Source organism: Bacillus rossius, chromosome 18 (genome assembly GCF_032445375.1).
Source record: "Bacillus rossius redtenbacheri isolate Brsri chromosome 18, Brsri_v3, whole genome shotgun sequence".
Lineage (NCBI taxonomy): Eukaryota > Metazoa > Arthropoda > Insecta > Phasmatodea > Bacillidae > Bacillus > Bacillus rossius.
The window spans coordinates 11,331,191-11,357,139 of NC_086345.1; the positions used below are offsets into that span (position 1 = coordinate 11,331,191).

Below are 25,949 nucleotides of genomic sequence, written 5' to 3' on the forward strand. Positions count from 1 at the left end.
TGGCGAGGCAGAGCGGAAGGAAAGTGAAGGACAGTACCTGGGGCTGGGGCAAAGTCCCGGAGGTAGTGCTTGAGGCCGAGGCAGAGTGGAAGGAGAGTGAAGGACAGTACCTGGGGCTGGGGCAAAGTTCCGGAGGTAGTGCTTGTTGCCGAGGCAGAGCTGAAGGAGAGTGAAGGACAGTACCTGGGGCTGGGGCAAAGTCCCGGAGGTAGTGCTTGTTGGCGAGGCAGAGCGGAAGGAAAGTGAAGGACAGTACCTGGGGCTGGGGCAAAGTCCCGGAGGTAGTGCTTGAGGCCGAGGCAGAGTGGAAGGAGAGTGAAGGACAGTACCTGGGGCTGGGGCAAAGTTCCGGAGGTAGTGCTTGTTGCCGAGGCAGAGCTGAAGGAGAGTGAAGGACAGTACCTGGGGCTGGGGCAAAGTCCCGGAGGTAGTGCTTGTTGGCGAGGCAGAGCGGAAGGAAAGTGAAGGACAGTACCTGGGGCTGGGGCAAAGTCCCGGAGGTAGTGCTTGAGGCCGAGGCAGAGTGGAAGGAGAGTGAAGGACAGTACCTGGGGCTGGGGCAAAGTTCCGGAGGTAGTGCTTGTTGCCGAGGCAGAGCTGAAGGAGAGTGAAGGACAGTACCTGGGGCTGGGGCAAAGTCCCGGAGGTAGTGCTTGTTGGCGAGGCAGAGCGGAAGGAAAGTGAAGGACAGTACCTGGGGCTGGGGCAAAGTCCCGGAGGTAGTGCTTGAGGCCGAGGCAGAGTGGAAGGAGAGTGAAGGACAGTACCTGGGGCTGGGGCAAAGTTCCGGAGGTAGTGCTTGTTGCCGAGGCAGAGCTGAAGGAGAGTGAAGGACAGTACCTGGGGCTGGGGCAAAGTTCCGGAGGTAGTGCTTGTTGCCGAGGCAGAGCTGAAGGAGAGTGAAGGACAGTACCTGGGGCTGGGGCAAAGTCCCGGAGGTAGTGCTTGAGGCCGAGGCAGAGTGGAAAGAGAGTGAAGGACAGTACCTGGGGCTGGGGCAAAGTCCCGGAGGTAGTGCTTGAGGCCGAGGCAGAGTGGAAGGAGAGTGAAGGACAGTACCTGGGGCTGGGGCAAAGTCCCGGAGGTAGTGCTTGAGGCCGAGGCAGAGTGGAAGGAGAGTGAAGGACAGTACCTGGGGCTGGGGCAAAGTCCCGGAGGTAGTGCTTGAGGCCGAGGCAGAGTGGAAAGAGAGTGAAGGACAGTACCTGGGGCTGGGGCAAAGTCCCGGAGGTAGTGCTTGAGGCCGAGGCAGAGTGGAAAGAGAGTGAAGGACAGTACCTGGGGCTGGGGCAAAGTCCCGGAGGTAGTGCTTGAGGCCGAGGCAGAGTGGAAAGAGAGTGAAGGACAGTACCTGGGGCTGGGGCAAAGTCCCGGAGGTAGTGCTTGAGGCCGAGGCAGAGTGGAAGGAGAGTGAAGGACAGTACCTGGGGCTGGGGCAAAGTCCCGGAGGTAGTGCTTGAGGCCGAGGCAGAGTGGAAGGAGAGTGAAGGACAGTACCTGGGGCTGGGGCAAAGTCCCGGAGGTAGTGCTTGAGGCCGAGGCAGAGTGGAAAGAGAGTGAAGGACAGTACCTGGGGCTGGGGCAAAGTCCCGGAGGTAGTGCTTGAGGCCGAGGCAGAGTGGAAGGAGAGTGAAGGACAGTACCTGGGGCTGGGGCAAAGTCCCGGAGGTAGTGCTTGAGGCCGAGGCAGAGTGGAAGGAGAGTGAAGGACAGTACCTGGGGCTGGGGCAAAGTCCCGGAGGTAGTGCTTGAGGCCGAGGCAGAGTGGAAGGAGAGTGAAGGACAGTACCTGGGGCTGGGGCAAAGTTCCGGAGGTAGTGCTTGTTGCCGAGGCAGAGCTGAAGGAGAGTGAAGGACAGTACCTGGGGCTGGGGCAAAGTTCCGGAGGTAGTGCTTGTTGCCGAGGCAGAGCTGAAGGAGAGTGAAGGACAGTACCTGGGGCTGGGGCAAAGTCCCGGAGGTAGTGCTTGAGGCCGAGGCAGAGTGGAAGGAGAGTGAAGGACAGTACCTGGGGCTGGGGCAAAGTCCCGGAGGTAGTGCTTGTTGCCGAGGCAGAGCTGAAGGAGAGTGAAGGACAGTACCTGGGGCTGGGGCAAAGTCCCGGAGGTAGTGCTTGAGGCCGAGGCAGAGCGGAAGGAGAGTGAAGGACAGTACCTGGGGCTGGGGCAAAGTTCCGGAGGTAGTGCTTGTTGGCGAGGCAGAGCGGAAGGAAAGTGAAGGACAGTACCTGGGGCTGGGGCAAAGTCCCGGAGGTAGTGCTTGTTGGCGAGGCAGAGCGGAAGGAAAGTGAAGGACAGTACCTGGGGCTGGGGCAAAGTCCCGGAGGTAGTGCTTGAGGCCGAGGCAGAGTGGAAGGAGAGTGAAGGACAGTACCTGGGGCTGGGGCAAAGTCCCGGAGGTAGTGCTTGTTGCCGAGGCAGAGCTGAAGGAGAGTGAAGGACAGTACCTGGGGCTGGGGCAAAGTTCCGGAGGTAGTGCTTGTTGCCGAGGCAGAGCGGAAGGAGAGTGAAGGACAGTACCTGGGGCTGGGGCAAAGTTCCGGAGGTAGTGCTTGTTGCCGAGGCAGAGCGGAAGGAGAGTGAAGGACAGTACCTGGAGCTGGAGCAAAGTCCCGGAGGTAGTGCTTGTTGGCGAGGCAGAGCGGAAGGAAAGTGAAGGACAGTACCTGGGGCTGGGGCAAAGTCCCGGAGGTAGTGCTTGAGGCCGAGGCAGAGTGGAAGGAGAGTGAAGGACAGTACCTGGGGCTGGGGCAAAGTCCCGGAGGTAGTGCTTGTTGCCGAGGCAGAGCTGAAGGAGAGTGAAGGACAGTACCTGGGGCTGGGGCAAAGTTCCGGAGGTAGTGCTTGTTGCCGAGGCAGAGCGGAAGGAGAGTGAAGGACAGTACCTGGGGCTGGGGCAAAGTCCCGGAGGTAGTGCTTGTTGCCGAGGCAGAGCGGGAGACTGTCGGCCAGTTCTTGCTGTGGGTCGGGCACTAAGTCTGGTTCCCTGCATGCTTCGGCAGGCTCCGGCAACTCATCCTGCACAGAGGGCGTGCTTGCGAGACACAGCACAGTTATAGCATACTTCCAGCATGATTACTGTACAATTTTCACCAAGTAATGAGGAACAATGTTGAACTGAGTGCTATGTAGTACTCTTCCTGTGCCTATTAATGGCAAATCAACAATACAGTATAATTATTACAGTGTCAAAGTTATTTTACATCACGAAACACATGAAACACACGGCTGTATTAGAGACCAGATATAAATTTGAAATAAATTTTTTTAAGATATCAACCTGGTGTATATCAGGCTGGTGTATATGTTTTGTTTTATAAAGCTGGAGAAAAAAGCCACAGCATTATATAAATATGTGTGTGTGCCCTCTTCTTGCCCCCACCAGAGATAGCAGATGTGTTTCCCCCTCTCGGCCACTCCGAATCACAGCCGGCCACAGGTGCGGTCCTGTTGCAAGCTGCATATCCCCAGTTGCATTATGAGGGGCTTCTGTACACTCTTAACGAGGGAACTATAGTTTTGTTTCGTAACACAGGTTGATTATTGATAACCTGGGAGTGCGTGTTTGAATCAAAGCGTGCGGGACACCTTAGAGCATTCTCGATGCTATACAAGCTAGCCAAGACTGAGTACACGCAACAATACAGTGTAACCACGTCTAGTACCCGCTCTGGCTACGTCACGCTCCGAGAGAAAGTTGTAGTCACGCTGTGTGCCTTATCGTGCGGTGGTGCTTATACAATCATACCACCGATACATTCCCTTAAGATACCCTCAGATCAATACACACATAGTAGAGCTGTACCATTCACAAAATTCACCGAATTCCGATCTGGTACGAAGGAGATCACATTTTGGTTAAAAAATATATATATTTTTTTAATTTACTAAATTACCCAAAATGTCACCCTCTTAGAAAATCATACAATCTATATTAGTTTGAGTAAATAAAAATTAATTAAAAAGAAAGATAACCTAAGATGAACTGAATAGGATTTTTTTATTATTTTTAGAATTGACCCATTCTATATTTTTACTACCAAACATTCTTAATTTTTCAATGAATGTGTTTTAGTACCCTAAAAAATTCCACATGTGCTGAAAAGATGGAACAATAGCAACAGATGCATAGAGGTACTTTGCAGCAGAACATAATTTCTGAGGGACAAAAATAATTTATTTGCATTAACTTCTCAAAAATGATATTCACAACCACATACTAATTGTGTTTAATCTAGTCACAAAACAAACATTCTCCGTTTTCAGTCCATTAAAAGAAAAATAACTTTTTTATCTTCAATATTTTGAGCTTCTTTTCATTTGTTTGTTGCCGACCTGTTAGTTGCTTAATCAAAAAAAAATTTAAGATGGAGGCTTGAAAATTTAATTATTTAATACAGAACTATATAAAAAAACATAATTTATAAATAGATAACAATGAAATATATTGATTCACGAAATATGAAATTTAAAATGGGCAAGCTTGCAAGACTATGTACATAATTACAATTTAAGAACGACAGTTCCAATACCAAATAAATGCATGCGGAGACAAAAATTTGCAGTACCAAACATTTATAGGGAAATGTGTTTAATGTGGTCGCTTTGCACGGGAAACAGTAAATGTAATTTACGTTTTGTAAAGCCTATTATAGCATTATTTTATTCTAATTCCATTTTAAAAACTTGAAGTAAGTCAGTTAAAAAATGTCTCCGTCACTATATTACGAACATTTCTTTGCAGTTCAGTTGGTATTTTCCATTGTTTGCAGTGGCAACCATGCTCAAAATAAATCAAGTTTTTGTTCCTATCTAACTTTACTGAGTTGGTGATAGAATTATTTACGATGTAGTAAATTCAAATTGTTATTAAAAAACAGGTTGTTTAAGTTTAATATGTAACCAGGCACACGTAGATAAGAAATTATGTGAGTTCAAAGTATGTAGAAGTACAAAAATTTGAAAGGGTACTCGTGGATTTTTAGGTTTTCAGTAATATCGGCTGAAAATTAACAAGCATACCATGAATCAGCAGAAATGCAGATTCAACAAAAATATAGGAAAATCAGTAGTTCCTGCCGATTTGTTATCAGTACAGCTCCACATGTTCTGGACATGCATATTCTCCTTGCACCACGTGTCGTCTAATTTAATACAGTAGACTGATGTTCACAGAGAACATGCAGTATATTATATGTAAAATGAATATGCAACAGATTTAATAAAAAACCTTTTTGTAGCAAAATGAAAAAAAAGGAAGTTTCCATTACCTTTTTTTGGGCGTGCTAATTTGTTCCCAGAAAAAAAACCTTTTTTAGGTTCATAGGCAATGATTGAGGTGTATATTTTTATCTTACCATTCATAAGTAAAACCAAGTCAATTAACTTTACCATTACTTGATGTAATGTTTTGGACATACACCATTGCTTAGCACATGTATGTCTGTAGAAGAAAACTACAAAAAAAAAGAAAGAAAGAAAAAAAAACAGAAATGACAAAAAAGCACAAATTAAGCAAAAAAATTGCTGTTGTCAGGATTTAACACCACACAATACTCCACAACCGGAATATGGTCAACAAACAAAGAAAGACAAAATAAAGAAAAATGTACTAACAGAACGAAAAAAAAAAAAAACCCACAAATGATGACAGCACAAAAAATACCGAACCCGAAAAAATTCAGCACAACAGTTGAAACGAGACAAAAACACAGCAAAACGAAAAGACGAAAGCAAACACAATAACTTAACCATTAGTCCATTACCAACTAAAGCCTGCCGCACACGGTACAATATTCTTTACAATATTGTATGCTAGGAGTCGTACTGGCTCTACTACTTGTTTCTTCACTCGAATTCAAACTGGATACTAGTAGCTGTACGAGCTGGGCTACTGGTTTTGCGTAATAGACTGCGTTCTATTTTTGTTGCTTGCTGTGTTACAATATTTAAGGAGAGGCCAATCAGAACTCACGAAAACAGCCCGAGGAGTTGTTTACACTTTTAAGCGCGCATGTCGTGATAAACATGGACGGAAAGAAGTGGACTAGTGACCAACTCCTCGTTTTAATAAATGCATACAAAGAAGAGCCTTGTTTGTATGCAGTATAAAATGTGAATTATCATAATAAAAAATTTGTTGTGGAGAATATTCTCTCAACAAAATCGTGTGCAGCAGAAACTTGTAGCACACCTAGTGTTTCAGCTTGTAGCCTACACAGTGCAGAAACCAGTAAGCATTCTAGTAAGCAAACTAGTAGAAAATATTGTACCGTGTGCGGTGGGCTTAATTGACGATATAAAGTGGGTTGGTTAAGCCCGGTCTCCAGACTGCGGCAGCCCCCAGGCCCCCTGGGCGAGAGCGCACTCACCGGCACGAGGATGTGCGTGACGGTGTCGGAGAACTGCACCCTCTGCCTGTCGCCGGGCCTGAGCACGGGCAGCGGGGGCGCCGAGCCGCGAGGCCGAGCCCCAGGCGGCTCGCCCCAGCTGCGGTCCCCCGAGCAGCCCGAGCAGGCCGAGTGGGAGCCTGCAAGCAGCACGCGCGCGCTCCGAGGTCACTGCCCCGCAACACACCCGACACAACACTGTCCACGTATCCCGCCAGCAACACGAAGAGTGCGCCACGTACAGTCATATTGCGGTGTACCGCAAAAACGGTTGATCGTATGAAAAAAAAAGTTCAAACAAAAGTTGTAGATAATTTTATACTCTACAACTATTATAATAGGTGCAAATCTCATTTAAGCAATAGAAAGCGAGATATTCGCGAAAAACCGATTTTTATGACCTTTGACCTTCAATATCTTAAGACGCGGACACGATAACATTTGTGACTTTTGAGACAAAATTTAGAACGACAAAACAAAGGTTTATACCAATTTACAGCTTATTATCTTTCATTCCGAGGTTGACCCCTTTTTTTACCTAATATGACTGGGCTAGCAGCAAACATTCTGATAGATAACCCACCAGTAGTTTCACGAAAGCCTCAAAGCACCAGGAATTCTAAATGTAAAACACTTCCCATCGGGAAGGACTGTGCAAAGCACTTCCACTAAGTGAATCAATCATACCTTTTTTTTTGTACATACTCGATTTGACACTACCAGGAAATTTGCTATTCGTTTTATTTCAATTTGTGGTTGTGATGCAAAGCTTCCCGCCTAATGTGAAGCTGGGCATTTGTTGCAAGGCTTTAAAACAGGGATACCTAAAATTTCCTCATTAAATTTTTATTTTTTTTTTTTGTATGGTTTGCATGAATAAAGTGAGTTACTTGAAAAAAAAAAATTGAACGTGACACTTTAAGTTGGCTTTTATGAATGCTTAACCTATTACGTAATGTTATGCGGGTTTAGTTTATAATTTTTATTGAATGGTGTTGTATGTAAAACCCAATTGGTTAATCACTTAGTTCAAGCATTACAAAACGTTAAAATAATACTTTTTTTTTTCTACAATCCCATATTTTCTAAAATAAGTGTAATAAAGTCTCGCTGAAAACAATATTCACAATTAAATTCAACTTTAAAAATATTTTAAATATTTGATTTGATATTAACTTTGCATCAAGAAACTAGTATTCCCACAGGCCTAGTCATTATAACAGTTTAATTGTTGACGTGATGTGTCATTACTAGAGACACTGGAAAATAGCGTTTATAATGGCTGTTCGTAGCATTTATATTTTGCCATATAGCATTTATATAGCTTTAATTTTAATAGACCAAAATTATTACATGATTCTTCTCCCAGTTTATGCGGATGTTGCAAGCTGTGGACATAAGTATGTTAGTGTCACTAACATAGAAATGGTGTGACTTGTATTACTCTGCACGTGAATGCACGGTAACAGATTTTGTCCGTCCCATAATGGTAAAAAAAAAAAAAATTAAATTGAATTGCATTGCACGCTAACACGATACAGAAAACCGACTTTAATAATCTTAATTTTATTGTGAACAGCAGCGCAATATTTTAGTTTCACAGATTACAGTTTGTTTTTCGGGTTAGGAAATTATGAAAACACTAGGTACGTTAAACAAATGAGCGACAAAAGCATAGAGCTACATTGCTGCCATCTTTTTTTCCCGTTAAAGTGCTAACGAATTTGACTGAAGTAGATTTTCGTATTTTTTTTTGTAGTTGCCAAATATAAGCTGCGTGTGTTCTAAACTTAAATTAATGCATTTTTATATTTTAGTTGTCATTTAACAATAAATAATTTGATTGCTTCTGTTATCACTCACGCACGTATGCACACGTTGGCATGTTTTCACTTTCTTCCCCGTGAAAATATTCATGCACGTAAATAAACGCCTCTCTTTAATCGTTTACATTTTTTGGGTCGTATGTTATGTTTGCCGTTAACAAAGTTTCCGCGCGAGCCTATGCGTATTTAAATTGTGTTTCGTGTTATTTACAAGATTCATAGATTCATAGATTCATAGATCGTGTTGATTGTTTACATGGCTCGCCATCGTCACCTTTATTAGGTAATCTTCAAACATGGGTAGAAGATGCATAAAATAAAGAATGTTCTATATTGTTTGAGGTTAGGCCATTAATAATATGAAATGGTTTATTTAAAAATATTAGGTAAACCTAAAATTTACTGGAAATTTTAATATTACTTGAAATTTTAATAATTACTTCTAAAAACGGGATTGTAGCATTTATTCGTCGGTAAACCATTTTGTCGCTTTTATTCGCGCCTATATCGTTTTTTTACGATTTTCCAGTGCCTCTAATCATTGCAACTCAATCTCATATAATCGGGAAATTTCATATGAAAACATGATAACTACTACAGGTTGGCAGAATCAAATGAGAAAAAAAAGAAGATGAACTCAATTATCCGTCTTTACGTGAGCATACGGCAGCAAACAATGATGGTGAGAGACCAGGTTCAGCGCTCCAGCCACAAAGAATCCTACATTTGTTTTAAGGGGCTTGCCTAGTCAGGAATGTGTTTGTGTAAGTGAGGCGGGATGATAAGTGTGACGCTCGCTGGTGTTTCTAGCGCGGTGTCGCCTCTGAACCCAAGGTTGTGGACTGGGATGCAGTCTTCTTGTCACACACAGCTAGGAACAAGATTACATGTTGAATTGCGATGTAACTGAAATAACACCGGAAAGCATGTAAATGTACCTTGTAACACCGAAATGCAAGTATTACACCATTAAGTCTGAAATGCAACTAAAATCATGAAATCAATCAAATGTTAGCAAGAACATTACTATACAAACCATTAAAATTAATTAATGTTATTTTGTCAGTAGGGAAATTTGTACAAAAAAAATGTTGCATGTAAAATTGGATTGAAAAAATTAATTATATTTTGTTTATGCTTTAACCTCTTGTGAAATTATTAGTAATTCATTTAAACTTCTGACATCGGTACATATTCCAAACACACAAACCCCTGTAAAAATTTATTTTTATTCCAAATAGTTCTTCCCTAGGCATACTTATTAAAAAATTTTTTCCTGTAAAACTGCATCAAAATAGGAATAAAAATGGTACTACTTTGGTGTAATTAGTATCTCGAAATATTTGAGTCTAATATTTCTTGAAAAAAAAAAAATATATATATATATATTTATGAACAAAATGGATTTATCAAAATAAAATTCATAACAACAAAATTTCCTATTTTGAAAACAAAATTGACTTAAAAAAAATAATACCATAACATTATATGGTGGAAAAAATAAGATATGTATAGTAAGTCCCTCAAGTGCTTTCAAGAATCTGTACCGGGTGTTTCATTTTATTCTCGAAACATTGCATTTTAGCCATTTTCACTCTCGTAAAATTACGAATAATGACCTTCAACATAAAAAGAATTTTTTTATTCGAAAAACAAAGTTTTTGGGCAACTTAAACGTCAGGAATGATATTTTACATCATACATCTTATGGAGAAAACGGTGGAATGGAAACATTTGATCATATTTGATGGGAAATTGTATTGTGTGAGAAAATCTTAAGTGAGTTTTATGTAAACAAAAACCAGTTTATACATAGTAAATGAGACGTGAATGTCATTTGAGGGAAAGTATTGCATTGCATTTCCTGACACGTAAATAGGACCTAAAGAAAATGTAGTTAATTGCGGGAAACGTAAATACCGAGAACACAAATACGAGTATTTGTATTATCATATACTAAATGTACGCAAAAATAGTGTTGGGTTACAATGGAACTTTGAATTACAGATCATCTGGTATTTCTTAATATTCAAACGAATTAACACTTAACATCCTAATTCATGTTGCCAGGGATTTACAAAGGTTTTTTTATTAATGCAGATTTTGGATTAACCAATATCGTACTAACAAGGTTCCACTGTAATTTGTTAGCATGGAATTTTATGTTCGATTCCTAGTTATAACTTAATGTACGTTGTTTATGTTTCATGGTTCAGTGTAAGAGATGGCGTACATGACTTAACTGCGCCAAACAAAAGTCGAAATAAATGAATAAATGTATAAATAAATAAATAAATAAATAAATAAATAAATAAATAAATTCCCTGACTACCTAAGAAATTCTCAGTCCTTTGCCTGACTTGTCTAGGATTTGTATCGGCCTTAAACAACTGAAAAGGAGAAAGCAGGGAGGGGTTTTTACTATAAAACCCACGGCAGTGGGGAACTGGTGCTGTTAACAAACGATATAAATCCTTTACAAAAAATATAATATTTATTTATATTAAAATGCCTATAGAACGAAAACATATGACATGCATATACAAGTTGATTACAAGCAATTTAGCAAATCATAATAAATACGCGCTCCTCGCGCGTTCCCGTGGGATGCAATACAATTACAAATACGGACGTAGTCATGCAAAAAAGGAACCAACCCACACAAAACCTATTCTGAGTATTTTGAAGTTAAAGTTAATTATAAATTGTAATTCTCGTATTGATAATACAATGTGGGTGTAATTTTGATGGTCTGGTGTAAATACTGATATAATAATAGCAACGACGGTACGATCAACCTTGTACTATTTTAATTTATATTCAAATAAAATATAAAAAAAATTGTGGGTTGGTTCCTTTTTGCATAACTACGTCCATACAATCATTCATACAATTTCCTGTTCTCCCCCGTGGCCAGCCACCCCCGGGGGCGGCGAGGGGGCGGAGCCCAGTACCTGCGTCGGAGCTGGTGGCGCTGCTGCACTGGTCGAATATCTGCTCCGCCTTCTCCCTGGCAGCGTCGGCCAGCGGGCGCTCGTCCACGGCCCGGGCGTAGTGGTGGATGTCCATGAACAGGTCCTGGTCGTTCAGGTCGATCGCCAGCCGGAACGCCTTGTCGAACATGCGGTACCTGTTCCATCAAGCACATCGTCAGCACAGATGACCTGTCCGACGACAATAAAACAGTTCATGACTGCAGGCACGTTTATATTGTGAATATAACCCAAAATAACAGCAACGTTAGGTCAATACACAGCAAAACACCTCATAACACCAAAATGCAGCAAAATGCACCTCATTAACCTCATTTAGCTATGTTAATTTAACACATTTTTTGTCTGATTTTCATTTAAAAACCTAAAATGTTATGTACTAAGTAAAAAAAATAATAATTAGGTTCTACAATTTTTTTTTTCTTCTAAATAAATATAAGTAGTCTATAGCTGATAACATAACAAATATGGGTAAAGGCCTACAGAGAAACATCACAAGAAAATGTAGAAGTATAATTATTTTGGGCTTTTAACAATGCATACTGACTTTTTGATTACTGCATTTTTTTTTTTATTTAGGTTACTGTCATTAGTATAAATTTAAATACTTAAGTGTCTTACTTCAAATTGTTGAAGCAGTTGATCAAAGTAAGTGTTCTCTATATGTACTTATTATTGTATTTGTTTTAATTTTTAATGACAATAAAGATGAAATCCACTATTTTTAATGATAACACCATAAAATCTTGGCTCTACTCATAACTTTTTTTTCAGTTTAGCAGAGTAAAATGTTTGCAGCTCCATTCCGACGGCACAAATCCTCTTCAGTCATGCCTGATGTTAGGTAACCGATTCTATAGACTTGACACGCATGTTTGCAAACAGCTACGTGCAATTGTAATAATTTCAATAAAATTTATAAAAATCCCTTTTCAAACCCATTTGAAAGTAGTCCTCCATTGTTTATTGCATGAAAATCAGCGACGGTGAAGTCATTTGCAGTTAAAAACGGTTTTTATAGGGTCTTTATCATGTGACAGCGAAAGACTCCCTCAATGGTTAGACACAGAGCTGTGCCGTAACAAATCGGCAGAAGCAGATTTCGACGATATTAAATTGAATCGGTGTTTTTGCCGATTCATGATACACTTATTAATTTTCAGCCGATATTATTGAAAAATGAGTGCCTGTCATAACCTAAAATTCACCAGTACCCTTTTCACTTTTCGTACTACTACACACATTGAACTCGCATCATTACTTTGCTATGTGTGCCAGTCGCACATATAAACTTAAACAGACTATGTTTTAATAACGTTCTTGAATCTAATACATCGTAAATAAATATATCACCCACACTGTAAAGTTACATAAGAACAAAACCTTGCTTCATTTAGAGCTATGCTACCACTACAAACAAAGGAAAACACCAAATGCTTGAATTGCAAAGAAATGTTTGTAACATCATGACAGAGATATTTAGTTTTTAAAATTGCATAAAAAAAATAATAACCAAATAATATACGACTTCACATGATGTAAACTACTTTTACTGTTTATCTCACAGTTTACAAGCCAGACACAAAGTCTAGGAGCCAGTCTTTACAGTCTTCCACTTACTTGGATTATCTTTATCTATCACTACGGACAATATTATAAGGTGTATGTGTAGGCTAATTTTGTTTTTAAAAATACTATATTTCAGTGTTATTGTTTTTATTCTTTATGAATTCTGTTTATTCATAACTATAGCACATTATTACACAAATATGGAACTTAAATGATTTTAAGTAATACATACTGTACTTTTACAATAAAATAATTTAAAAAAAGATATATTTAATAGTTAAATATTATTAAATAAACTTATAGAAAATAATTACTGAGTTACTAATAACAGTTGTAAGATTAAAAAAAAAGTTTTAAAAAAAAATCCAATTAATTTTTTATACATACATTTTGGTGCAAATTTTCTGCTAAATAAATTACATATACTGAATTTACTGTATTTAAAGATTTATTTTTTTTATCTAAGTTACTTTTTTGTGGAAAATGGTGCTATTTAAGCAGTTTTATCATCTAAAAAATTTATTACACAGCATCTTTCTTTGCCCCCGTTTACCCCCACTTCAAGGGGGGGGGGGGGGGGGGCAAAATACCCTTGCCCCCCCCCCCCCCCACCTGTTGTTGCGCCCCTGGTGACGACGCACTTAGTGAACGAGGACTTAACGAAGAGCATGCGGTGACCACGCGAGGTAACTCAAAACTTAGGTATACAGAAAATATTTTTAATAATCCATTGAAATAATAATTTTTTCAAAAGAGCGTTAAGGTTAATCTTCATTCGGGCTGTTACGAGTGACCTCTGTGGGCACACCGGAGGCCTGATTCTCTGGACAGTGTAGTTATTGTAAAACGTTAATCTGTGTGTTTTGCCAACGACGCGGCATGGTTGTTTGCCGGTCGTAGCCGGGGCAGTCGAGCTACGCTATAAGCCGGGAGGAGTCACAAGGCACGCGGGGCGAGGGGCGAGAGCCCGCAGCAAGGCAGTCGCGGCGACGGCGCGGACTCCCGCGGGCGGATGAGCTGATCGGGAGGGCGTGTGTCCGGCCACCGCCCAGGGATCCCGGCGGCGCTCACCTCAGCAAGTGGTGGAAGAACCTCCTGGTGAGGTCCCGCACCTGCTCCCCGAACTCCAGCTCCGTCGCGTGGCACATCGGCTGGAGCGGCACGTGGAAGCTGCCCAGGGCCGTCTGCAGCTGGACTGCAGCACACGACAGTCTTAAAACACTTGACTCTATTAGTTTTCACACCTTCCCACACCGATCTAATATTACGCACTTCAATTTTGAATACTGACATTCCACAAACATGCGGAAAAACCACGTTGGACTAGATCTTTGAAAGAGCAGTAGTATTCTAAAGGAAAGTGAATGAGTGACATACTACCTGAGACAGATCTAAAAAAAAATCCTGTACCCGCAAACAGAAAATCCGTGTGTTAGCAATGCGAATGCACTTAATATCATTTCTGAAACAACACACGACCAGGGCAGATTGTCTGGAATGGTTCTGTGAAAGAACACACTGCATCTCGGAGAGCGAAAAAAAATTGTCACCCGATTGCAAATTCTTTTTTCTGCAGATTCTCATCAAATTAGTATAGCTGGTGTGGTGTCGCCGCATGAAACGTGAAACACGGAAAACATTACGTGAAAGGGGCTCCGCGTCCCGTCGACGAACCCACAGTCCTCTCAGGACCCAACTGCCGGCAGCACTGGCGCTGGCCGGGGGCGTCGCCACTCCGGCGAAAAGGTCCGGTGCATCCCCCTCCGTGCTACACGCCACGGGCGTCGCAACCGGGGGGACGGGGAAAAGGGGGACACGTCCCCCCCACCCCAATAATAAAAGTCTTCAATTTCGTCCCCTCCAATAATATATTTAGTTTCGTAGTTACAGTAAAAATATGATTTCTGCGATACAACCCATGTGCTGCGCATGGTGCATTTAGTCCGATCGTGGTAATGTGAGCACTTTTTAAATTCGATCTTCGTGCAAAATCAAAATCAGGTCCGATACCGAATTCAGATATGTTAACTGTGTTTTTACAAATTTCTTCTGTGAAAATATTTTTTTTTAGAAAAAATAAATTATATATTGCAACCAACTATAATTAGAATATTTAGGAAAGAAAAATGCCTAAATACCACCTTTTTGCACCTTCAAACCCCGAATTTTCCCGGGGGAGAACCTCAACAACTAAATCAATTGAAGTCCCCCCCCCCAAAAAATATATCCTTGCGACGCCCATGCTACACGTGGTCACTATCCTCACAGCATCCATAATAACTTTATTTATTTATAAATAATTGCAAGACGCCCACCTACGGCAAGAACGCCTTAGACGGTGGGCACTAAACAAATATAAAAAATACAAACACAGTAAACAGAATAATACAAAACTACTACAAACATGAACACACGGACACAAAAAACATGAACTCCAAACCAAAGGACACATAAATCGACAACAACAAAAAACTAGGCCTGTGCGAATATTCAAATTTTTCGAATACCGATAAGAATAGTTCATTATTAGTATTCAATTCAATTTCAAATACTAACATTTCGAAAAAACGAATATAGGTAATTTACAAATACAGCTGTGCGAGATCACTAAAGTCTTAAAAAATATTAAAATCAGAGATTTTCTCCTCGGGAAGGGACAAAATTTCCACAGGATATTCGTAATGTAGGCTATCGGAGGCTACGCTCGCCCTTATTAATTAATTTTTGATAATGAGGTAGGCACTGACCAGTAACTTAAATTTTCTTCGTTAGTTTTACTTTTAACTTCAATTGCTCTGGTCAGATAGACATGTAGCTTAATAAATTCAAATTTAAATATTTTATTATTTTCTGATTAAATGTGCAACGTTTGATCACGCGTGTCATGTCCCGCCGTCTCATGTTGCATTTGCTAGTTTTTTTTTTCCTTTTCTTTTTTGTGGATTTTTGAGTATTCTGTTTCTGGTTTATTTGTTATATGTTATCGTAATAATAGTCTATGCTGGATCGTCGTTCATTTATCCTTGCTGGCTTTGAGTGGTACTCATGTAATTTGTAGCCCTGAATGAATCTGACTCGTCCAGTTATGCTTTACCGTGTAGCTTCAGTAGCTATTGTGCATGAGCATTTGTTTCCCTAGGACGACTAGCTCTTAGCGCCCATATATTTTTATCTGGCATAGTTATAATTAATGTATTATTTATTTGTGTGGAAAAAAATGTATTGGTATTCAGTAGTACGTACGAACTTTGGATAAGTGCACTTATATGCGTGTATGTTAAGCTCTTTCTACTGCCGGCTATACTATCTTTGTATTTCAATGTTAATCCTTTTAAGATTTATTGTTCAAGATCTAACCACATGTTATTATTATAATATTTTTTTTTTTGCTTTTCAAGTTGCCTTCTTCTTCGTGCACAGTCTAAGTATGGTTCACTGTTGAGATTTGCGTGAAGTTCACTTTGTACACTCATAATGTAATTTCTTTTAAGTCTCAGTTTTGCAAGCATTTACAATACAGCCCGAATGAGGGTTAAACAAATTGTTATAATTTTTAAACTTATATTTATTGCAACTCATCGAAAGAGGTTATATTCTATTTACTCATGTTTGTTGAAATAAAATTGTCAGCTTTTCTGATCGTGACTTGAAATAAGGTTTATTTTTTAAATTATAATTTTCTCTAGTACATTATACCTTATTATTACGTAAATTTGTTCGTCCCTACTTTAAACACCCAACTGCTTCCTCCCCCTAATGCAACGGGGCGCTGCGCTAACTATATTTTTGTCATCTTGTGCAAGTGCCGAGTGGAGCTTGCTGGGAGGAATTGCATCCAGGATTCGAACACGGCACGCTGCATCAGAATAAGTTTTTAGGTATAACACACATGGTGCTGATTCTTGAAATCACTCAAGGGACTTGCATGACACCTTCATCCTCACTTCTCTTACCACTCAAATATCACAGTTTCCCTAGACTAGTAGCGAAATTCCTGTCATGAAAAATCAGATCCGGTTCCGAACACCCTAATGCATGCAAGTACAAAACCTTGCTCTTAGAGGCGATACTGCGAGGCAAAAAAAAAAAAACGAACACACGCGCACGGACACAATTTCACTCTCTTTCTCATACACACTTGCTCTCACACACACTCTCTAACACACACTCTCTAACACACACTCTCTCACACACACTCGCTCTCACACTCTCTCTCACATACACACACTCTCACACACACACTCTCACACACTCGCTCTCACACACTCGCTCTCACACACTCGCTCTCACACACTCGCTCTCACACAAACACTCTCACACACACTCTCTAACACACTCTCTAACACACACACTCTCACACACACACTCTCACACACACTATCTCACACACACTCTCACACACACTCTCACACACACTCGCTCTCACACTCTCTCTCACATACACACACTCTCACACACACACTCTCACACACACACTCTCACACACACTCGCTCTAACACACTCTCTCTCACACACTCGCTCTCACACACTCGCTCTCACACACACACTCTCACACACTCTCTCACACACACTCTCTCACACACACTTGCTCACACACACTCTCTAACACACACTCTCTCACACACTCTCTCTCACATACACACACTCTCACACACACTCTCTAACACACACACTATCTCACACACTCTCTCTCACATACACACACTCTCACACACACTCTCTAACACACACACTATCTCACACACTCTCTCTCACATACACACACTCTCACACACACACTCGCTCACACACACACACACTCCCGGCCGGGCTGGCGGACCGACACCCACCCTCGCGGTCCGGGGCGAGCGGCTGGCGGCACAGGTGGCTCACGATGCGCTGCAGGCAGGCCAGGCAGCTGGGGCCGTGTGAGTCCCAGTTGAGGCTCAGCAGGACGTTGACGGCCCGGTCCACGTGGTTCACGGACAGGTAGAGGCACACCAGCGCGTCGGCCGTGAGCCCCGCGCCGTGGGCGTCCCCGCGCAGCCCGCCCCCTCCCACCAGCCTCAGCACGGCCAGCGGGCCCCTGGAGCAAGCACACGCTTAGTAGGGGTGGCAGCCGTGCACCGCGACCAGCCAGTCAGTTTCTTTTTCCATAAAAACCAGTCTGTGAGCCCCACTTTTAACTACAAAAAAACAATAAGTTTTATCTTATATTATTATTTAACATAAATAAATAACACATACGAAAGTACACAGGCTGATTTCAGCTTATTACAACCAACCCCTTTAAATGGATACAAGTAAGAGACAAATAATTTTTCATTTATAAAATAACTGAGAGTGAAGACAACCAAACAGAAGTTTTTCAGTAGACTTAATATATGTACTAATTTTTTTTCTTTCAGAAAACACACTTAAATTAAATCTTTTTCAAAAAAAAAAAAACCATGGTTTATTGGGGAAAAAAACCTATAAAACATGGGGTTAAAAAAAACTGAGTTTTTGTGAACCCTGCTTTAGAGTGAGGTTCTTTCATAAGCCTGCACCAATACTCGTTCTTCCATGCATATTGAATGAACATCAAACTCAATGCTAAAATATTCCCAACGTGAAACTGAACTGCAAATACTTGTCTGAATGAGCTGTTCAAAAAGCTACAATAAGTAACACTGTGTTGCTATGCAAGCACAAAGGGCATTCTCAACTTAGTCTGATACATTTGATACTATCAAATGGTACTCTAGTAAAAAAAAAATCTACATTTGATATATCTTGTAGTAGTTTTACGAGACCCTTTGCCCACTTCCTAACTGCCATAAAAGACTACATGCACAAGAACTTTAGTTTCATGATATTTATGTTTAAAAATAATTGCATCATTAATTACATTGTTAATTTATTACTGTCTAATTTTTTTTGGGCTGGATAAAATTTTCATTATTTTAACTGTCATTTATTTATTTTAGTTACATTTTGATAGGTTTCATTTTTGAAATTAATTTTTAGACCTTTTCAGGAATCGCAGAAACTTGGTGAATTCCTCAAGCGCAAACAGTGGTGTAGTTATTAAATTGTTTCCCTCAAATAGAATGTTTTTATCATTAGGGAAACTGACAATGCGTGCTGTGGACTAGTTACGAGTGGAATGTTCGCTGGAAGTTATTTCTGCAGGAGAAACTATGCAATTGTGTTAAGATTTCACAACAAAGAATCATAGAACTCTCTGTGTCTGTACATTTTTCAACGATGACCTTGCTAAGTATGTAGTGCCGTTCTGTGATTGGTTGGTTGAGCTACGCAACTCTCTATAACAGAAGGTCCGCTAGTCAGGTCGTGCGGCACTGGATGAACGCCGGTTGAGGCAACCAGTCCCTAATGGCGTAGAAACTAGTAATGTTTGTGACCCAAGTGCCCGTCCCATGCAGAAGTGGTGATTAACCACCAACAGGGGGGCGTGGTCAGTAAACTAGCAGGCCGGGCGTCAGTACAGGTGGAGGGAAAGTTTTCGTGGGCTTGCGTTGCAACTGATGTGTCGTGCCTCGTCGAGTTGTCACCGCCATCACGGCATTTGTGTCCTGCGCGCGGCACTGTCCGTGCACGGATTGATTCCACACTCGCACTGTGTCGCTGGCATCTCGCCGGTGGCTGCGTTAACCCCTCCGCCGCAAGCTGTCTGGGATCCGTGTGTCCCACTCTGTACGGTAGTCTGCCAAACTTAGTCGTAGCTGTAACTGTGCTTCAATCATCTGATTTCTGCGCTCGGTTGGACTGGTTCGCGGATGATGAACAGGTGCGGTGTGTGGTATGACTCGCCACTTTCCACAAAATTCTGTCCACTGTCGGGTTGAGGATTGGGTGGCGTTGTCCAACAAAATTACAATTCGATACAATATGACTGCTTGAGGGAGTTTTCCCCCTTTAAAGTGGTGCCTGCCCGCTGGTGTCTGTTGGCTGCCAGGGAACACGTGATTGCAAGAACCATAATTGTTTTTTAATTGTTCCATTGTCATGCCCAACATCAAAGTGACTGCAGACGGGCATGTAAAAAATTTATAATAAATAAGTAATAAATAAAAGTTCAGTTTCCAGCGCGTGCCCAATGGTGTCAGGACCACAGCTGGACAGTGGGAATGGTTCCACCCATGGGGTGAAGTAGTCGATTACCATGAGTAAGAACCTTTTACCTCCTGATGACCACAGGTACACACCCATCACGCCTAGAACTACTGTGTGATAACTGTTAAGGCCTGGAAGGCTCTGCCTGTACCTAGTTAGTAATATTTACTAGGGGCAGTTTTATGATATTTGATTTAAAATATTTTGTGTGTGTTGCTAGACTGAGAACACCTGTTTCTAGCGACAGAAAAAACTACTTCTGTGAAAACTGCAAAAAAAAAAAAAAAAAAAAAATATTACTGTATGTATTTTTGATAATTGTGAAGAAAAAAATTCAGAGAAGTTTTAGAACTTTTTTTTTTTTTAAATCAGCAATCCATTCACACGTGTAGGAAAATTACCCATCTAAAAATTTAAGACTGTTTATCTCTTATCAGCAATGCTCAATTTTCAAGTGCCATGTACCATGAAGTGTGATTGTCGTGTCTGGCCGCGCGAACTGGACATGTCACAATCAAAATAATATGTCTTCATGTGTAACAAACTTTCTTTTCTCGAGTGGAGTTAAAATTTCGGTCGCCGGCCAGCTTACAAGGTGAGTCACGTCCTACACCAGGCCGGCGGGGCTGCCACCTATAGGCCGCAAGGTGAGCCTGTGGTGCAAGCAGTGTAGCAGCCATTAGACACCTTGTCCATGCCTGCTACTACCTGAACGTGAGCCTTGTCAACGTCAATCACCTTCAGCCTCACGCCAGTAATTGACGGAAGCTGCTAACCCGTCCCAGCATGCTGAGTTTCCAGTAGCATTTCCTCTACTGCGAGCTCAACACCCTCCTACAAGATCTCCTTCGCCCCAAGCCGTTGGACGCTGTCTGGAGTCAAGTTATTTACCGCCGCCTGACACTCGACGTTGAGTCGCTGGGTGTACAGTCTACTCCTGTCCCGTAGCGGGGGTAACCCCAGGCACACAGAGCACATTCTTGGACTGTTGACGAGAGAGATGCTGGGAAGATCAGAGCAATAGGAATGAAGTTTATGAGGAGTGTGTCAGCAGTTACGAGGTGGGACAAAATCAGGAATGAGATTGTACAAGCAAGAGCAAGAGTACAAGACTTGAATGAGATCATTGGAAAAGCAAGCATGAGACGGTATGGACGTGTGCAGAGAATGGGAAAAGAGAGAGAGGCTGCCTAGGAAAATGATGGAATTGAAGTACACAGGAAGACCAAGGAGGAGATGGGAAGAACAGATAGTTACAGGAGTGCAGGAGAGAGGAGAAGATTGGAGTATTAAAGTGAAGGAGATAGAACGTTGGGAGGTAGAGGAAGATGGAGGGAGGCATTTTACTTTGCTGACCCAGCCACAGGCTGGAAACAGTTTATGATGGATGATGATGATGTTACAAACTTATAACATACCATGCGGCATGAATTCGAAAATGGTGTCGCTATCCAATTTTTTTAAAAAATTCAAAAAGCACCGGATGAGTTTTTGATGGAAGTGTAACTATGGGAAGTCTACCACAGTAATTTAAAAATAAAACTATCAGGTTGACTGCTACCTGGAGAGCTCTTCCGAGATTATTCTCCCTTCGTCTGGATATGCCATAAAGTGTTCTCCTGAGTCAAAAGGTGTTTTTTTTTTTCCAGCGAGGCGGGATGATAAGCGCGACGCTCGCTCGTGCTTCGAGCTCTGTATCGCCTCTGAACTGGCGCGCTGTCTTCTCTAAACACAGGAGGACGTACAAAGGCTACGGGCCCTGAGAGAGAGGAGAAGCAGCACCTGTGGAAGAGCAGCAGCAGCAGTGCGTCGCCGGGCGCCAGGGCATCGCCGTGCCGGTCGGCCCGGGCCGAGGGGCCCCAGCGCGCCCCCAGCAGCGAGGGCCGGCCCCGGAAGTAGCACCCCAGGTCCAGCAGCCCCGCGGGGGTCACGTCCTCGCTCAGCAGCTGCTGCCTCACGCAGGCCAGCGCCACGTCGAAGCACTGGAGTTGGCTCCGGTCGTTGGCCACGAGCACCAGCGCGCCGTCCGGGTGCCACGACACCATCGTGGAGATCTGCACGGCCGCCGTCCCGGGAACACACATGGCCACGGGCCTGGTCTCGACTAGCACGCCAACTCGTTCCTCCCGGTAAAAATCGTGTGACTTCTCATTTGCAGAGAGACCTGCCAAATTTCGCGGATTCGTTGACCTCTGGGATGGACAAAATTGCTGTTGCCAAAGCTCTATTGTGTTTGTAATGATTAGCCTTTAAAAAATAAGCCTTAAAAAGTTTCACTAAAGAAATATTATTATTGTTATTGAGAATTCTGCATCTCTGAATGTAATGCGACCCCAAACTTTTTGATTGAGAGTCTAGGAGAAAGAATATAGAAATCACAGTTAAAATATAAAATTATGGACAGGAAATCACAGTTAAAAAACAAAGCACTTAATATTTAAAAAAATAATTAAATATGTAATAAAATTTAAATAGTGCTCGGCAGATATCTTGGCGTCTGAGCTCCCTAGTCCTCCTTCTGTCGCGCACGGCCGACATACCGAAGCGAAAACAAACGAGAACGAACTAGTCACAAGATGGCGGAAGCGGCACGAAGGTATAGTTGTTTTGATGCTGGCCTACCGCGAAATGAACCCGCGAATTTTGCACGTCTCTAATCATTTGCGTTAACACATCCCTAACATTTGCGCCGCCGTTAGGAATAAATCCCCTTTCACGAGTCCCACAGCCGACGTCCGCTCTCCGGCGTCGCTCGTCCTCTCCCTGCACTCCGGCAGTCAGAAAACCCGACAAGGCAAAGAACATCCACCTCGTCCTACCAGACACCCCGCTCCGCCGACTGCGCGACGCCAAGCCAAAGAACCACATCCTCGTCGGAAAGAGACCCCACTTCACCGGTCGCCGGACCGCGTCACCGCCAACCTTCGCGACGGACAGCAAAACACACACACCAAAACGCCAAACAAAAAAATAATTGCGACACTGCACGGTGTCACAACACCCAGGACCTGCCTGTTGGGTCACTAGAGTGGCATCAGGTACGAGTCAGCATTCATCGGTGAGGGAGAACCCGCCCAGGCCTCGGACGATCCCGAAGAGAAGAGAAGATACAGCGGGGCGAAGAGAAGAAGAAGACGAAACAGGAAAAAAAACCCAGATGACGGTCCACACAAGGCTCGTGTCCCGAACACATCCCGATTAGTCGCCTCTCCCAACGAGCACAGCTGAAGTGATACACGTGGGGCTACCTACTGGAATGAGGGATCAGACAAGCTTGGGAGAGGCCAATCAAAGCCGAGATTATACTATAAAAATTCAAGAGCAATATTTGCTTCCAACGACTACAGCCTTAGGTTTTATGCTTACAAATGGATCACAAAGAAATAACAGTTTTTTTTCCCCAATGATTTTGTAAGCAAAACAAGAACTAAAATAATGTTATGTGTTTCCCAAAGTGGTGCAACCATATAAATACTGATTATATAATCTAAAATTATATTTGATTAATTTACTGATTTGAAGAGTAATATAATTTATAATTGTATTTCAAGTTTTCTTTGATTCTCCATCAATTTGGGGGGAAATGTTATCAGTAGGAATCTGATTATCTTATCAAGTTTTATCCAAGTTAAAATAAAAATGTATTATTTTTTTAAACAAATGGCAGTGGAAAAATGTTGATATTAATGTATATACTGACAATGTATAATATAAGAAATGTTATATATTTAATAATTATCACTAAATCTAACAATACTGCAAAATATCATCAAAATCATAATTAGTAACTAAATATACGAGTATGTATACCAATTTCATAAAGATGAGCACCATTATTAGAAAAAAAAATACCACAGCCACATAGACATGCCATAGCAGAGCTGCCAACCTCAAATCACACCCATCAGTAATGGCAATTAGGTATATGAAAAAAGTACGCGTAAATCATGCACGATAAATTTTTCCTGGGGCATTATAACACCCTCTCAAGATAAAACAAGGACAATAATATGCAAAAGAAAAATATGAATACAATGCAAATTAATGAATAAAAAAATCTATTTGAACAATACAATCATCTGAATATGTAAGAAATATTAATAATTTTACTGGATATTTTGAATCTTCAATTCAAAGTATTCAAAGTTAAACTTTAAAGCAACTGTCTTTTTATTTGCTTTTTTTATCCTGGTTGGATAAGAAATGTCATGTAAACAAACAACAAGACAAACACAAGGACTTGTAAACAATAACTGCGTTCGTTACTTTCGTTTCTTCAGATGTAGCGAAAAAACGAAGATATAGATTTATTGCTCGTCACGGCTTTAAAATGTTCTGCATGTTTCTTAGATTCAATATGCCGTCTACAGTCATCCCTTCCACCATATGCAATCGAAAAGTCACACGTGCATACATTACAAAACCGTGGCGTCCCAAACATTTGAAAACGACAAGCATGGCCATTCTTTTGAATATTTAAATCGAAAGTTCTGAAGACTTGCGTGTTTTTTTCCCCCCATATACCCATTATTCTGTCACACGCTTCATTTCTAAAACCGGCACTGAAGAACACAACACTATTGAAAAACATAAAAAAATTTCACGTCTGTAGACACGACAAAAACACTATGATGAAAAAAATGGCTTTCAAGAAATAAATTAACGCAACACAGGTTAGCCAAAGTACCGTAAAAAAATTATCGTGATTTAAGTAGCCTTCAAACGATAAGTCAGAGAATATGTACTTAGTTGTATCGTACAACGGACGTAATACCATCCCATTATTATTTGAAAGCACGAGAATTAATTTACTTATTTCGACAGTACATTGTACATGCGCACACTTACTAGTTCCGTTATTTGAGCAACCAAGCGATGTATTCAAACTGCGTTCACGAAACAAGCACAGCAGAAACGGAATTTTCTCCGTTAGCATGCAGCACAAAGCCTCATTTCCGTAATAAACCAGCGATGTTCCGTAATTCCGGGTTAAAATCCGTAATAATTACGGAAAATCCGTAATGGTTGGCAGCTCTACCATAGAGTGTGAAGCCCAACATACAAAGCATGATAAATGAGAATATTTTATTTAAGCTTTATTTTTTTTAAAACTAAGAAATAAGAATCTTTTGCATGAATTAAATAGTAAGATAATAACGACAATATTTGTAAATGTTTGTGTCTTACAATGTTATTTTCTGTCGGATTGTTATTGTATAGGTGTGGTTGTCACTGCCAACGTATAATACTCTGCCCTTGTATGTTACCATTCGCAGATGTCTTTCCTGCTATGGACCGGCGCGGGTGGGATCCATGCATTTGCAGGGATAGCTGTGTTGCTGTGATAGCTGTGTCTTTGTCTGTATGTGTCATGCCCACCATATAAGACTGTTAATGGGCATGTTACAAAATTAAATAAATAAAAAAATATATATAAATTTTAAGATTATACCACTCGGTTAAGATATGCTCATTAACTAAGTGAAATAAATTTTTTCACTCAAATTTGATTTTTACTATCAAAGTATATACAGCAAAATAAAAAAAAAACATACACTGAATAAGCAAGTGATTGCTGACTTTGAACAGTAGCAGCAGAATGAATGGAAAGTGTCAGGTTCTCACAAATGCGGCCTTGACGAGATGGGTGATGCCCCGGCCCTCGTCGAACAGCACCAGCGAGCCGTCGATGCATCCCAGCAGCAGCTTCTCCTCGTCGGGACTGTAGCCGTGGCAACACACCTGCGTCTGCAGCGGGATGGACGTGACCGCTGTCCTCTGCAGGCGGCTCTTGCTGACCTCGTACGTGCAGCTCTCCACCGTCACCTCTCCCTGGCACAGACGTGTAGCTCTACACCGTCACTTCTCCCTGGCACAGACATGCAGCTCTAGCTCTACACTGTCACCTCTCCCTGGCACAGACATGCGCAGCTCTATGCCGTCACTTCTTCCTGGCACAGACGTGCAACTCTACACCGTCACTTCTTCCTGACTCAGACATGCAGCTCTACACCGTCACTTCTCCCTGGCACAGACATGCAGCTCTCCACTGTCACCTCTCCCTGGCACAGACA

The 25,949-nt window shown here is 41.8% G+C and overlaps 1 protein-coding gene across 1 annotated transcript in view; it reads right to left on the minus strand.

Annotated features, from left to right (window-relative positions):
- The window catches only part of LOC134541058 (WD repeat-containing and planar cell polarity effector protein fritz), a 48,060-nt gene that overhangs the window by 5,229 nt on the left and 16,882 nt on the right, over positions 1-25,949 (minus strand). The window contains exons 7-13 of the mRNA XM_063384200.1: positions 25,501-25,707; positions 21,658-21,929; positions 17,607-17,842; positions 13,848-13,971; positions 11,169-11,344; positions 6,371-6,528; positions 2,885-3,017 (exon numbers count right to left, since the gene is read on the minus strand). Of these exons, the coding sequence (XP_063240270.1) occupies positions 2,885-3,017; positions 6,371-6,528; positions 11,169-11,344; positions 13,848-13,971; positions 17,607-17,842; positions 21,658-21,929; positions 25,501-25,707 (1,306 nt within the window). The remainder of the gene's footprint in view (positions 1-2,884; positions 3,018-6,370; positions 6,529-11,168; positions 11,345-13,847; positions 13,972-17,606; positions 17,843-21,657; positions 21,930-25,500; positions 25,708-25,949) is intronic.